This window comes from Scleropages formosus, chromosome 6, assembly GCF_900964775.1.
Source record: "Scleropages formosus chromosome 6, fSclFor1.1, whole genome shotgun sequence".
Lineage (NCBI taxonomy): Eukaryota > Metazoa > Chordata > Actinopteri > Osteoglossiformes > Osteoglossidae > Scleropages > Scleropages formosus.
In genome coordinates, this window is record NC_041811.1 from 33,213,620 (window position 1) to 33,226,997 (window position 13,378).

A 13,378-nucleotide genomic window follows, 5' to 3' on the forward strand; every position below is an offset into this window, starting at 1 on the left:
TTCGCCGCGAGCGTCCGCGTTGCGCGGGCAAAGGCGCGAGAGCGTCTGAGACGTCGAGGATTCGCGGGTTTCGCGCGCGCCTGCCGTTGTGAAAGAATGACCCCTTCACAGCAGCTTTAATGTGAAATGGGATTTAACAAACAAAACATTTAACTCGTATTAATTTGAAGCTTTTTGATATCCTTATTTAAAAAAAAGAAAAAAAAAAGAAAAAAACGAACTGTGTGTTTGAACCGAGCAGCCACAACCTATACCACACTGGCACTGTGTGTGTGTGTGTGTGTGTACGGCCGTTTTCGCCGTACTTCTATTTTGCCTCGTCAGAAACTTTTTTTTTTTTTAATTCTCCTCACGAGTCCGTGTTTATGTTTATCCCCTGTCGCCGAAACAAATTTTCTCTCACAACATGTTACGTGCTAAGTTCAGCGACGTGTTAAGCGTCAGCAAGTCAAGTGCATCCTGCCTCTCTGAGATGAATTTTAGCAAACACAAAACGTATTTAGTGCATCCAAAACTGAAATGAAAATACGTGCATATTTTTCTAAATAAGAGAAATTATTTTGACTTGAGCATCAGTTCAGCAGATGTACAAGGATGTTTGGATAGTTCTGTTAAGAGACCCTGCATAGTTTTGGCATCTGGGAAAAGTTCCTTTTCATCTCACAAAAGCTAAGTGCCACAAAACTCTTCTTTGACGAGACCCTGAATTAGATTGTGATGAACATGTGAAGATGTTTTATTTCTACAGAACTGTGAGGGGTGCTGAGGGCTGATGAGGTTTCTGCTCCGTAGCTGTGAATGCTGACCTAGAGTTTGTCGCCAGGAAGTCCGGGCCTCACTGTATTTTTACACTGTTCGCTGCAGACTGCTGGCACTATCTGTTGTGCTCAGAAATGGTCGGCTCTTTTTTTTTTTTTTGTTTTTGTTTTTTTTTTGTGAGACATGGCCAGGCTTGAATGTTGGCGGACGGCCGTCTCCATTGGGCCCTCAAGTCTTCGCGTGCAGCTGAACCCATGGAAGTGGTGACCCTTGTCAGGGCCGTGCAGATGCTGCTTTGAAGGGGTGAAGTCACAGTTGCTTGTCCCAGGCCGCACATCCTGCCTCGGTGTGGGCGGCGGTTCCTGTCAATGGAAAGAGCACAACGTTTCCTGTTGTGCCCTTCCTTTGGCGGGGAATTTACACCCTGCGTGCTGCATGTCCTGGTCACACAGGCAGATTTCTGGTGTGTCTCCTTCAAATGAAGCACCTTGTCCTAGGTCAGGTGTTCCCTACTTTGCACTTCAAGGGCTGTGTTGTCTTTCTGCAGGTTGTACACCGTATTTCTTCTGGCACCCGATTCACACTTCTGCTTCGCTTGATGCTTGATCAAAAACAGACTTTCTAAATAAGTCCTTTACTTAAAATTAATAAGGAGCTTGATATATATCATATAGTATCTCGTATGTAGTACTATATGGCAAATGTCCATCTCCCGCCATGGTTTTTGAGTGGATGTGGAGTACTGTCCCCCTCTTCACCCTGGCAAATTTTAAATGCCTTTGAATAGAAGCCTTCAACGTTGTTAACACGAGACAAATTTAAAAAGAGACTCAATTGTTGAATTGAGCATCATCCACATATAAGACATGGTTGTGGCCTTACAACAAATGACTCCTCTGTGTCTTTTTGGAGAATGTTCTCTTGCTGCTCATTTCAGTATGTTGTTCAAACTGTGCATGATCATTAGTTTTTTGTTCATAGCAGACAAGGGAAATGTTTGTAGTTTGGCTGAGATGAAGATATGTGGTTCATTCATTTTTGTTTTTCAGTTCAGTTCAGTTCTCTCATTCTTATACTCTGTTGCAGAAGAAATCCATTGAATACTGGCAAAGGGGAAGAAATGGGGTTAAAACATTTCCATTGAAGTTTATATTTCCCCAGTATACATTACAGTGGAAAAAGTATTTAGTTGTTTGATTATCTGCTCTACTGCATGTATTAAAGAGTGAACTAGTAGAAAAACTGATACTTCTTTAATAAATACATGAAATATTCATCTCCCAGTGCCCTGTATAGAAAAAGTAATATTTTTCCTGTATTCAATAACTTTAAGCTGCAGTAACTGCAGCATGCTGCCATTGCTTCAACTTGGTGGCATTTGTGTCTTTTTAAGTGTAAACTCTTTATTTCTGCTTCAACATTTTAATGGGATTTAGATCTGGATTGTGCCTAGGCAATTCCAAAACTCTTGTTCTTCAACCATTCTGAGTTTGGCTCATTTGCGTATGTTGGACGACAGCATAGTGCATCAGCTTTGGGTAACAGGTGGATAGTCTGACATTCAGGATTCCGTAAGAGAGGACAGTTGATAGTTCATTCAGTCATGGGAAATCATCCAGAGGTTGTAGCAGGATGGACACAACTGGGAAGACTCACAATCATCTGAAACTTTCTTCGTTTATACAACATGTCTCTGAGTTTAGCTAGGTGGCATCCCAGAGCCTTAGAACTAAGCAGTTTTCATACTGATGTACATAACTTTTCTCCACAGAGTTGCAGGATTTTTTTAAATTGTAGATTCAAGTGCTTACTTGAGCCAACCTCTATGCTGAAAAATAAGGGTCAAATTTAGTACTTTATATTTTACCAGGCAGCCTTAAAACAGGCTTGACTGTTTACCATTATATTGAAACAGCTAACCTGTATTTCTCCCTTATTGCATCTTGATTCCCTGAGTAGAATTCACCAAGGGAGCTAACTTTTTATACCAAAAAATAACTTTTGACAAACTTGCACACTAAACAAACTGCAGATGTTATTTTTTCCCTCATGTATGTGTACTCAGTTCTATATAATACAGTAACCCACAATGGGATTGGACTGAATTCACTCCTAAAATGTGCAAACATGCAGACAGAAGCTGTTTGGATCCAGATACCCTATTAGTAAGCTTTAACACTCTGCATTTTAATGAAATTTCCAATCTTAGAAGAACCCATATGATTTGGAGACTCTGGATTTCAAAAAAATGGATCCTGAATATGCACAGTGCATCCAGAACTAAGTTTTAAAGCTCTGTTTTTTAGCATCCATCCAGTCTCCTTATTAGCAGAATAACAGTTGCACTATGGAATTTTACTGCCATCTTGTGGCAAAATCAATTATTTATTGCCCTTGCACAGTGGGCAGCGTGTATTTGTGCTTCAGCACAGGGCTGTGGTTTCAAATCTGGCTCTGTTTGTGTAGAGTTTGCATAGTCAACTCGTGTTCTTGTGGGTTTCCCCCCACAGCCCAAAGACAAGTGCTTCGGGTAAACTGGTGACTCTGAATTACCCTTAGTATATGAATTTGCGAATGAGTGTATGTGATTGCCCTGTGATGGATTGGCATCCTCTCCCAGGTTTACCCTGCCTCATGCCCTTTGCTTCCCGGGCAGACTCTACACCTCTTGACCTGGTTCGGACAAGGGGTTATTGATAGTGGAGGGATAGATGCATCCTGCATTTCTGCACATTCAAACCAGTTGATACATGGACATGGACAAATCTATACCGTAAAGAACTCGCCTTGAAGAGTCAATATTTTTGACAGTTTGTATACAATGTGTGTACACTTTCTTTCAGTGCTTTTATTAATTTTAGTTTTTAGTTTCTGTGTAGGTGTGAATGGGTGTTCAGTATTTTGGTTATATGTTGGTCTCTGAGCTGTATTCGGGGAGCCTATAGTTTACTTTGATCATTTCCATATATTGTGTCAGATGTTGTCTTTGCCAGTGTAATTATGTATGCGTTTGTGTGATGGGTGAGCAGGCAGCCGGCGGGCAGTAGACGTGATGGATGTGAGCACTCAAAAGGGCTCAGAAATGAGCATGGCACAGTTTGTCCGCTACTACGAGACACCTGAGGCGGAACGCGACAAACTCTTCAATGTCATCAGTCTGGAGTTCAGCCACACCAAGCTGGAGAACCTCATCAAGAGGCCAACAGTGGTATGACAGTGCCGCCTTATAGGGAGTGGGGAGAGCTGCCAGGGTTAGATCGCAATGCTTAAAATGCCTTCAGTTTAAAACTGTAATGAAGTCGTGGGTTTGCACACCTAGAAGAGCTTTTCACTTAAAGTGCTCCAAATGAAGTGAAAGGTGCAAATGCTTCATGTGTTTTTCACAGAGTGACAGAATTGTACAAATCACAGTGACCTGATTATGTTAACCTTGTGTCGCAGGTGGACCTGGTCGATTGGGTAGATAACGTTTGGCCTCCCCACCTGAAAGAGAGACAAACAGAAGCCACTAATGTCATCTCAGAGATGAAATATCCCAAAGTCCAAAAGTAAGTACAGTGGTTAAAAAAGTGTGTGTACAGTGTATAGGTGTTTCTCAAATACAAATAAATATGTAAACAAAGAAAGGCAAGCAATTGATCGAAGGAATACATGAGTCACAGTGGAACCGTGTCTCCTGTAGGCAAACAAATGAGTAAATGTCTCTGATAACAGCACAGATAAACTGTAAGCGTTTGAGCAGAAAAGATTCAGAGCTGTGCTGAAAGCTCACTTCATATATATTGTAATGATTTTTTGTTTTTTGTCATGTTTTTGCTGTGGAGAAGTAAAACAGCTCACATTTACATTTATTCATTCAGCAGACGCTTTTGTCCAAAGCGACGTACATCTCGGCAAAAGTACAATTTATGCATTACATCAAGAAAAAGAGACACAGCTGCAGACGTGTGACTCAAGCAAACCTAGTTTGTTACCTACCACTTGCTGCGCCTCATGAGGTTCACCGTTCAAGTAGATGCATAAAACACAGCTTAATTTGCTTGATCTGCAAGAGTAAGAGTTGTTGCAGATATTTGAAAAGAAGGCTGTGTCTTTGATCACATGTGGAAGTTCCAGTTTGAAATAAGTAAAATTGGTCAGGGTTTTCAATATACACACACACACACATTTTCAGAACCGCTCGTCCCATACGGGGTCACGGGGAACCGGAGCCTACCCGGCAACACAGGGCGTAAGGCCTGAGGGGGAAGGGGACACACCCAGGACGGGACGCCAGTCCGTCGCAAGGTACCCCAAGCGGGACTCGAACCCCAGACCCACCGGACAGCAGGACTGCGGTCCAACCCACTGCGCCACCGCACCCCCTGGTTTTCAATATACTTTAATAAAAAGGGTTAACTGGTGGTTCCAGCGACATGTCAATGAGCTGTTTAAGAATTTTTAAATGGTTACCTGGATTCTCAGATTTTTTTTAACTAAGGTTGCTGTTAAATACGACCGACAATCATCTTCTGCCATAATATTACAATGGACTAATTATAATATTTACTTTATGTATTTCATGGGGGGGGTGCGGTGGTGCAGTGGGTTGAACCGGGTTCTGCTCTCCGGTGGGTCTGGGGTTCAAATCCCGCTTGGGGTGCCTTGCGGCAGACTGGCGTCCCGTCCTGGGTGTGTCCCCTCCCTCTCCAGCCTTGCGCCCTGAGTTGCCGGGTTAGGCTCCGGTTCCCCGTGACCCCGTATGGGACAAGCGGTTTGGAAAATGTGTGTGTGTATTTCATGGGAGGATAAAGTGTCTCTGCCCCCCCCTGCAAATTTGACAGTGGCGGGAGGTTGAAGTTGGACTTTTTACATTTTTGCCAGCATGATGTCACTTCTAAGAGTTATTACTCTGCTGGGAGAACTGTGCCTTCCTGTTCTGTACAGAATGTCATTCTACCCCAAGGCCGTCACCCTAATCTCTTAACGTTTTACGGTGTCCGGCAGGGAGACCGTCAGAGTCTTGTTTTCAGGTTGTTGCTATGGATAAGCTGTCAGATCTGAGCCTTGTTTCCTTGTCTTTTCTCTGAAATCCTTGTGTGACGCTAAAAGTACAGAGCAGGCTTGTGTCCTGCCGCAGACTGAGCGTGTTGTACGCACGCAGGTGCTTTGTGCCATTTCGCGTGGCAGATTGTGTTAAATGAAGTTATCTTAATATTGTACCTTATGTGTGCAGGGTTTGCATGCTATATCCTCGGACATTCTAAAATAGTGCTGCAAGTGTCATGATGGTGGAAGTCCTCCACCAAGGGAAAAGAAATGGTCAAACAAGTGGTTTGAGAAGACATGCAGTATCCCCATCCTACTCACACATGGTCCTGGCAGCGACAGCTCCTACTGCTGCTTTCTGGATCCCGCTGGTTGCTAGGCAGCGCGAGCACTCAATGGGGGAAGCAAGTTCTTTACAGGCCACTTCAGCAACTCCGTGGAGCCTCTGTGGCCAATCAGGAGCTGGCAGTCCGTCCCCCTGGCTCTCTCCCTCTTTTGCTCTCTCCTTCCTCAATGAAGCTCTCCAGAAAGTGAGAGGGAAGGGACTGGGAGGCAAGGTTAAAAAAAAAAAAAAGATGCGTGTGTGGCACGGCCACCCCCGACACAGGCCCTGGACCTGCGCAAGCTGCCTCTGAGGGGGACGACATGCAGTCCGGTAGGTCGCTTTTGCACTGCTGTCACTCTCGAGGCCAGGCTGCAAGCGTGAAGCCGAAAAGGGCTGTTTGCACTCATGGGCTCTGGCGGGCCCGCCTGTGCCTGCCTGCCTGCCGCTCCCCCCAGGGATGTGGGCGCAGTAAGGTTTCGTGCCATGGCACCGGGGTGTTTATGTGTAGTTTTCCAGCCGTCACCTGGAAGACTCTCTTATTTGCTCTTTCTTAGCAGATGGAACGGCCACTTGGTCATTATGGTCCAGCACTGATGTTTTAACAGACCTGTTGTACTGTGTTTCATGTGTCTGTCCCGTGTGATGCGTCGCCTTGTGAGAAAGTTAAAGCCCAATCCAGTTAGCAGCAAACCTGCACGCGTGTCTGTGTGCACACGTCTGTGGTGTCACTTGTAGTTAAGGTCATAAGTTTTTCTGATGTCTGTGGCCACACACACACACTTCCTGGTAGTTAGAGGGTGTTCTGCTGCAGCTGTCGTTCAGAAGCAGGGGTCGGAATGAACTAGGACAAGATGTGTGTTTGCGCGTGCTGGGTTGTGTGCGTATAAAAAAAAATAGCTTAGGATGACAGTAAGAGTTTTTCCTGGAAAGAATTTTTGAAAAAATTTGATTGCATTTCTTATTGCCATTGAGAAAGCGTGACATTATTTTATCATGCATCTTTATCAGTAAACCCGCTCAGTGAAATACAGGTGCTGTTTGACAGTCGGTATTCGGCCGACGTGTCGGTGTTTGTCCCAGTATCAGCATTACGTAAATCATGTCACGTGGTGTGATTTAACGGGGCGTCACTTACGTTGCGTGTTTGTGTCTTAATCAGGCGCATGTTAGGGGTTGAATGTTTATTGCTTTGTGAATCAGTCCTTTTAGTTAAGACAGCCTGGTCCATCTTCATTTTGGCCCCGTCGGCGTCTTCTAGTTTCCTCATCCCGAAGAATGAGGACAGTGATTAATTCTCCACCACTTAACAATTGTTTGCTGGTAGAGGAAAGAAGACCATCCTGTTGTTTCTTGCTCATCATAGTGTAGACACTGGGAATCAGTTCAACAGATTCCCTTTGCGTTTTTGCCACGGTGGAATTTGAGTCATTATTCGGCAGGGCCTTTGCAAATGAGTCGAATTTCTCCGCTGAGAAACGGATGGAATATCGATCAAATATGCTCGCTGTCCGAAAGCGTGCTGCATAGCTGTTGTAAATTGCGCTGCCTAATTTGACCGTTTCTTTCGCTGCATGCCATGCGCTCTCCGTGAGCAGTGTGGCGCTCTTTGACTTGTGAATGTGGCCAAAGCAGTTCCTTAACAGTGCTTGATGAGGGAGGCTGTTGAGTTTAAAAAATGTGGCGCAACCTGCTCATGGTCCTCGTTGGTCCTTGTTTTTCCTCATTGCACCCGAAGGTACTGCCTGATGAGCGTGAAGGGCTGCTACACTGACTTCCATATTGACTTCGGGGGCACATCTGTGTGGTACCATGTCCACAAAGGAAGGAAGGTAAGTGCCTCCACCCCATTTCCTGCCCAAGTTTTCCTCTCCGTCTGTATTTTGAGCTGGTGTGAGCAGATTCTGCCTGGCGCTCACTGCAGTATCTGTGCAGCAACATGGACAGATGGAGCGACTGGCTCAGTCTGTGCTGCTCCTTTCAGTCCAGTTACTTCATCTCACCCCACAGGCACAAGCCACCTCTTAGCTACTTGAAAACTGTGGAATGACAGCCAGTGGCAAATTATTTTGGGTGCACCATTAAGAATAAGACTGAAACAAAAAACTTAGAACACATTAAATTTTTTTTTTTATTTTATAATTCTTTGGTTTCACAGTTTTGACTTAGTACTTTTTGTATCACAAATGCAGCCCTTCTTAAATCGCTCAGTTGTCTTTATATTTGAGAGCTTTCTCCTCGTGGAAGACAGAAGTCAACTATAGATTTTGGTTTGGCGAAAGTCACTGAGTCTTCGTGGGTGCCTTTCATGTGCTCTGGTTTCCTTCCACACTCCAGGGGTATTTGTTTCTGATTAATTTTGACTCTGAATTTCCCGTAGTGTGTGAATGTGTGTGTGTGGTGGCCAAGCAATGGATTGGTGTCTTGTCCGCAATGTACCCCTCCTAGCCTAATGCACAGCAATTTTGGGTTAGACTCTAGACCATCACAACCCTAACAAGGACAAGTGATTACTGCAAGTCAGTGAGTGAGTGTGTTAAATGAATAACAAATCTGGCATATTATTCTTTCCGATAAGAACCGATGTTCGTTATTTCAAGAACCGGCACAAATGAATTTATCGTTTCATTCCTACATTATTTACTTTCTCAGCAGTGCAAGAGAATAAGAACTCTCTAATGGGATGTGTTGTTTATGCTGAGCAAATGTATTCCCATCATGGCTTAGTTCTGGGGGATGATTGTTAATGATCACCCAACCCTTCCACATGCAGAAGCCCAGTCATCTCCAGGCTTTTTTGCGAGGAGGTGCACGGTGACAGGTTTGAATCCAACGCCAATCGTAATACTGAGCTGCAGCACCAGATGAGTGGATGCATCTGTTCCTCGTGTGCTCTGTGGCCAGCCACCGGTGGCTGCGGGATCAGCAGAAACGGAGTGTGTGCTGATCTATTGTAGTAGGGCAGGGAAGCTGGGGGAAGGGGGCATGTCTCACATAATGCTTCCTCTTCAAAGGTCGAGGCACAGCTGCAGAAGCAAAGGGGAGGAGGCCACTCTTACCCATGATCCCATTAATTGACTGTGATGTATTTCGGTGGGGTTGGGGGGAGCGCTTGTGCTCCAGGCAAGCAGATGATAGGATTATAACTGTGCTTCTGTGCACATGCTTACAGCCATATGATAAAGTGTGGGCCAGAGGAAAATTGCACCTTCACGCAGTATGGTCATTTCTTTCTTGTCTACAAATTAAAAAAAAAGTATATAGATAGGATTGTGTTGCTTCATAAAACCAAACTATCTCTGCCTCTCAGGTGTTCTGGCTGATACCCCCAATCCCCAAAAATCTGTCCCTCTATGAAGACTGGGTGCTCTCGGGCAAACAGAGTGATATCTTCCTGGGCGACCGTGCTGACGGCTGCCAGAGGGTGGAGTTGCAGCAGGGCTACACCTTCTTCATCCCCTCAGGTAAGCATGGCCAAGGAAACCCCTGGTGCTAGTTTGATCTTTGGACGGCCTATAATCGTCACATAAGGGGGCAGATGATGGCACAGTGGTTAGAGCAGTCATGTTCGGATCCTGGAGTTTAAGGTTTGAATCCCCAAGCAAGGAATTTACCCTAAATTGGTAAGGTGCTTAACCTAAATAGACTACTGCGCTCCTCCATCTCTGCCACCTTAGTGTTGGCACACGTAAGAGGTCCAAAGTCAGAAGCACAAAGGCTTGAGCTCCAATGTGGTGGAATGACCTCCACCTCTTTCTCAGAACTTCTGAATGTCTCTCTACATTTAAGAAAGTCTATATGAAGCTACTTGTGTAACGTATACTGGTTATACCGTGGTATGTGACATATTGACTGTACTCTAGAATCACGTGTCAGCATCCAAATCTTTCCTTCTGTTCCTGTGATGCACTTTTTGTACTGTTCAGAGATGTACATCACTTTGGTAAAAAGTGTCTGCTAAATGAAAAAAATGTAAATGCAAATTGCTCCAGTTAATATTACCCGGCTGTATAAATGGGTAAATAAGAATAGGTAACTTTGAAGAAAAGTGTAAGATAAACGAATACGAGTAAATGTTCAGTGACGCGTACGTCTGGTTACAGGTTGGATCCATGCGGTCTACACCCCTGAGGACACCCTGGTGTTTGGTGGCAACATCTTGCACAGCTTTAACATTCCCATGCAGCTGACCGTCTACGAGATAGAGAACCGAACAAAGGTGGGCTTTATTCCTCTGTTCCTTTGTTCTGTCGCCTGATGCTGTGTTGTCATTGCTCTCTCCCCTCCTTTAGTCACTTTGTGTGATAAGCAAACCTCCTTACCTACTGGCCATGGATTTGACTGCACAGCCTTTTTATAATAATAAACAGAATTATAATGCATTTAAGCCTGAACAGTCTCACAAATAATTTGTTTTTGTCAAGATGCATGTCAAGATGCATCGACATGTGTCTTTTAAATTTGCTATGCAGAATATTAATCGTGATGACAAGGATGAGCGTGATTAACAGTTTTATTTTTAGTACGGTGGAAGTAGCACTAGTAAAAATAGCAAAATGAAAGTGAAACCAAAATGGGCCGGTGGGTCAGGAAATGATGTGAACTGCATCTAGATTTCTGGTTGTATCACACATTTAGCACAGTTTTAAATGTTTCTCAATTAATATGAATATTTGATTCTCAACATAATTGGTGTTCATCCCACTGGTATAGTTTCTGACATGCCGAGAGGTGATTGTTTATAATGTTTTGAGGGCTAATGTTGACGAAAGCCAGGAAAGCTGTTTCTAAGACCTGTACTCATCACCGGGGTTGGATTCCAGTAGAGCTCCTCAGAATATGCGTGTGTGTGAGAGTGTGTGTAAGCACATGCATTTGTGTGCGTGGGTGACTGGCCTAAATATTATACACATTTCATGGAAAAAAAATGTATGCTGGAAAGAGAAATGCACACTGAAGACTGAACATGATGGTGGCAGTGTTGGGTTTTGTCTGAAGTGTTCCTCTCAGATTCATTATGTATGGTGTGCTGTCATATTATAAATCAAGACCAATTATAAACTCTCATGTCACAACCATGTTATTCCAGTAAATTTCATTTTAGCTTGATGCACCGCTCAGGATGATGGATGGGTAAAAAGCGAACGCTGTCTTACTGATGTTGCTTGTAATGAGTTTGCATTGGGGAGCGAGGGAGGTTGTATTTGCTGATATTTGCTTCGTTCTGCTATTAGTGTTACGGCAATATCTAGCTCTGTCCACTGTATGGACTATCCTTAGAAATGACACACATCCAAGAACATTCCCAAGTGCTAATTTATAGCTCTCCCCAGGGATTTGTGGTTGTGTTCTCACTATTTTTAGCATGAGCTGCAATAACAGGGAAGAAAAGGGGGGAAAAAAAATGAAAAAAAAACACCATCTGAAATGGTTGCCCTGTGTGAAAGAATCTCAGTGTGAGATAAATATAGTCCTGTGTGTGAAATGCTTGTGAGAATCTGCATTCCCAGCGGGCGTCCCAGGTGCTGGGCAGCGATTGGGTGGCTAGTTTCAAAAAAGGATGGACGTCATTGTCATAGCGCAGCAGGATTTCAGCATCGGCGTTTATTCTGTGCAGCTGTGCATTCTTCCAGCTGTGCCGGTTACTACAAATCGGCTAATCTTTCGGCAGTGCAGCACACTCACGTTAAACATTTTACAACCCCCTTTAGCAATCTGTGTTTGAGTCTTCCATTTTGTTTATTCACGCAACATTGAGTTTTGGCTTTGGAGTCATACTGTTGTGAAGAAAGAACATATTGTGAATGTGTGGGCCAGAAAAGATTGGGAGGTTTTAGGTAAAAGTGAGACCTTGCTTTGTGCTCATGTACTCCAGGGTCTGTCATGCACATTTTTTTTCAGCTGGTAGGTACCCGACCCTAAACGTAAACGAACTAATCCATTTGTTTCAGGTCCGTGCCAAGTTCCGCTACCCGTTCTTCTATGAGATGTGCTGGTATGTCCTGGAGAGATACGTGCACTGCTTGACTAAACGCTCCCATCTAAGCGACGATTTCCGAAGGGAGTCTATGTTAATTGGTAAGCGAATGTTTATAATGGAAAGCAATGCCCTGTAGGATTTCATAAGTACTGTTCCTGCATTTGTTTCTGAGTTGATGATGACAAAATTAGGTTTTTATTTCTTGTTTTAATTTTCGTGTCTTACTGGAAGGGAATCAAGTGCATTTTTAAGTGACCTTTGAAGTTACCCCAGGCTGTTTTTCCACTATTCTTTCTCGCTCAAAACTTTCCCAGCTTCTAGGAATGTGGATTAAATTGGCTGCGAAGCTTTTAGTCATTCACATAACAATGATTACATTGTAAAACACAGAAAGATATAAGGGCATTGATAGGCTTTTGTGGCAGTACTGTAATGTAGCATCATTTTGGAGGTTGTCAGGTTAGCGTTTTATTTGTTTATGTTTTTGTTAACCCAAGCAAAAATCTAAATTGGTTACTCACACCACCATTGGATGGCAGTATTTCACATATCTTAGTGTGGCTCGCTTATAATATGAAATTGTCTGAAATCAGTGCAGAGGACTTATACTGTTTATGAACAGCATCTCCTTGCGCCTAATGTGTAAACATTTCTACTAGCAAAAGCTGATCTTCCAGGATTTTAGCTGATAGTAATCTTGAATGAATGCAGGAGAAAAAAAGTAGACCTAGTTGCTGTCCAGTGATTAAGCTATGCAGGTAAAGAAACATTCCCTTTACATTAGGTTACTTGCCTGTTTCCTTGTTACACTGCCTCCTCTCATCCTGCTCTTGCTCTCTCTTCTTTAGACACAGAGAGGAAACTGAGCACTGAGAGCTTCTCCTCTGACTCCCGGCTCGACATGGAAGAGGAGTCGTATGAGACCCAGACTTTGGGAGAGTGCACCGAGAAAACCGACGGGACTGGCCAACACTCCCCCGACGGCACATGCTCGCCCACCACCAATGGCAGGGGGCTGAAACCGCGGCCACCAAAGCAAGCCCATACCGATGACTCAGATGACAGTGTGAGGCCCACCTCAGCTTACCCAGCGGATCTCCCCAAAACTCCCATTGGCTCACCCATATCGGAACCCCCCAGCAAGTGGACACATTTAACGGAGTTTGAGCTGAAGGGCTTGAAGGCCTTGGTGGAAAAGCTGGAGTCACTTCCTGAAAGCAAAAAGTGTGTTCCAGAAGGCATCGAGGATCCCCAGGCACTGCTGGAAGACATGAAGGTCAGGGATCAAC

The 13,378-nt window shown here is 44.1% G+C and overlaps 1 protein-coding gene across 3 annotated transcripts in view; it reads left to right on the forward strand.

Annotated features, from left to right (window-relative positions):
* kdm2bb (lysine (K)-specific demethylase 2Bb) overlaps nucleotides 1–13,378 on the forward strand; it is a 44,922-nt gene that overhangs the window by 1,979 nt on the left and 29,565 nt on the right. For all 3 annotated transcript variants that reach the window (XM_029252662.1, XM_018753277.2, XM_018753285.2), the window contains exons 5-11: nucleotides 3,789–3,967; nucleotides 4,201–4,307; nucleotides 7,848–7,941; nucleotides 9,420–9,573; nucleotides 10,213–10,328; nucleotides 12,061–12,187; nucleotides 12,938–13,365. In XM_029252662.1, the coding sequence (XP_029108495.1) occupies nucleotides 3,789–3,967; nucleotides 4,201–4,307; nucleotides 7,848–7,941; nucleotides 9,420–9,573; nucleotides 10,213–10,328; nucleotides 12,061–12,187; nucleotides 12,938–13,365 (1,205 nt within the window). The remainder of the gene's footprint in view (nucleotides 1–3,788; nucleotides 3,968–4,200; nucleotides 4,308–7,847; nucleotides 7,942–9,419; nucleotides 9,574–10,212; nucleotides 10,329–12,060; nucleotides 12,188–12,937; nucleotides 13,366–13,378) is intronic.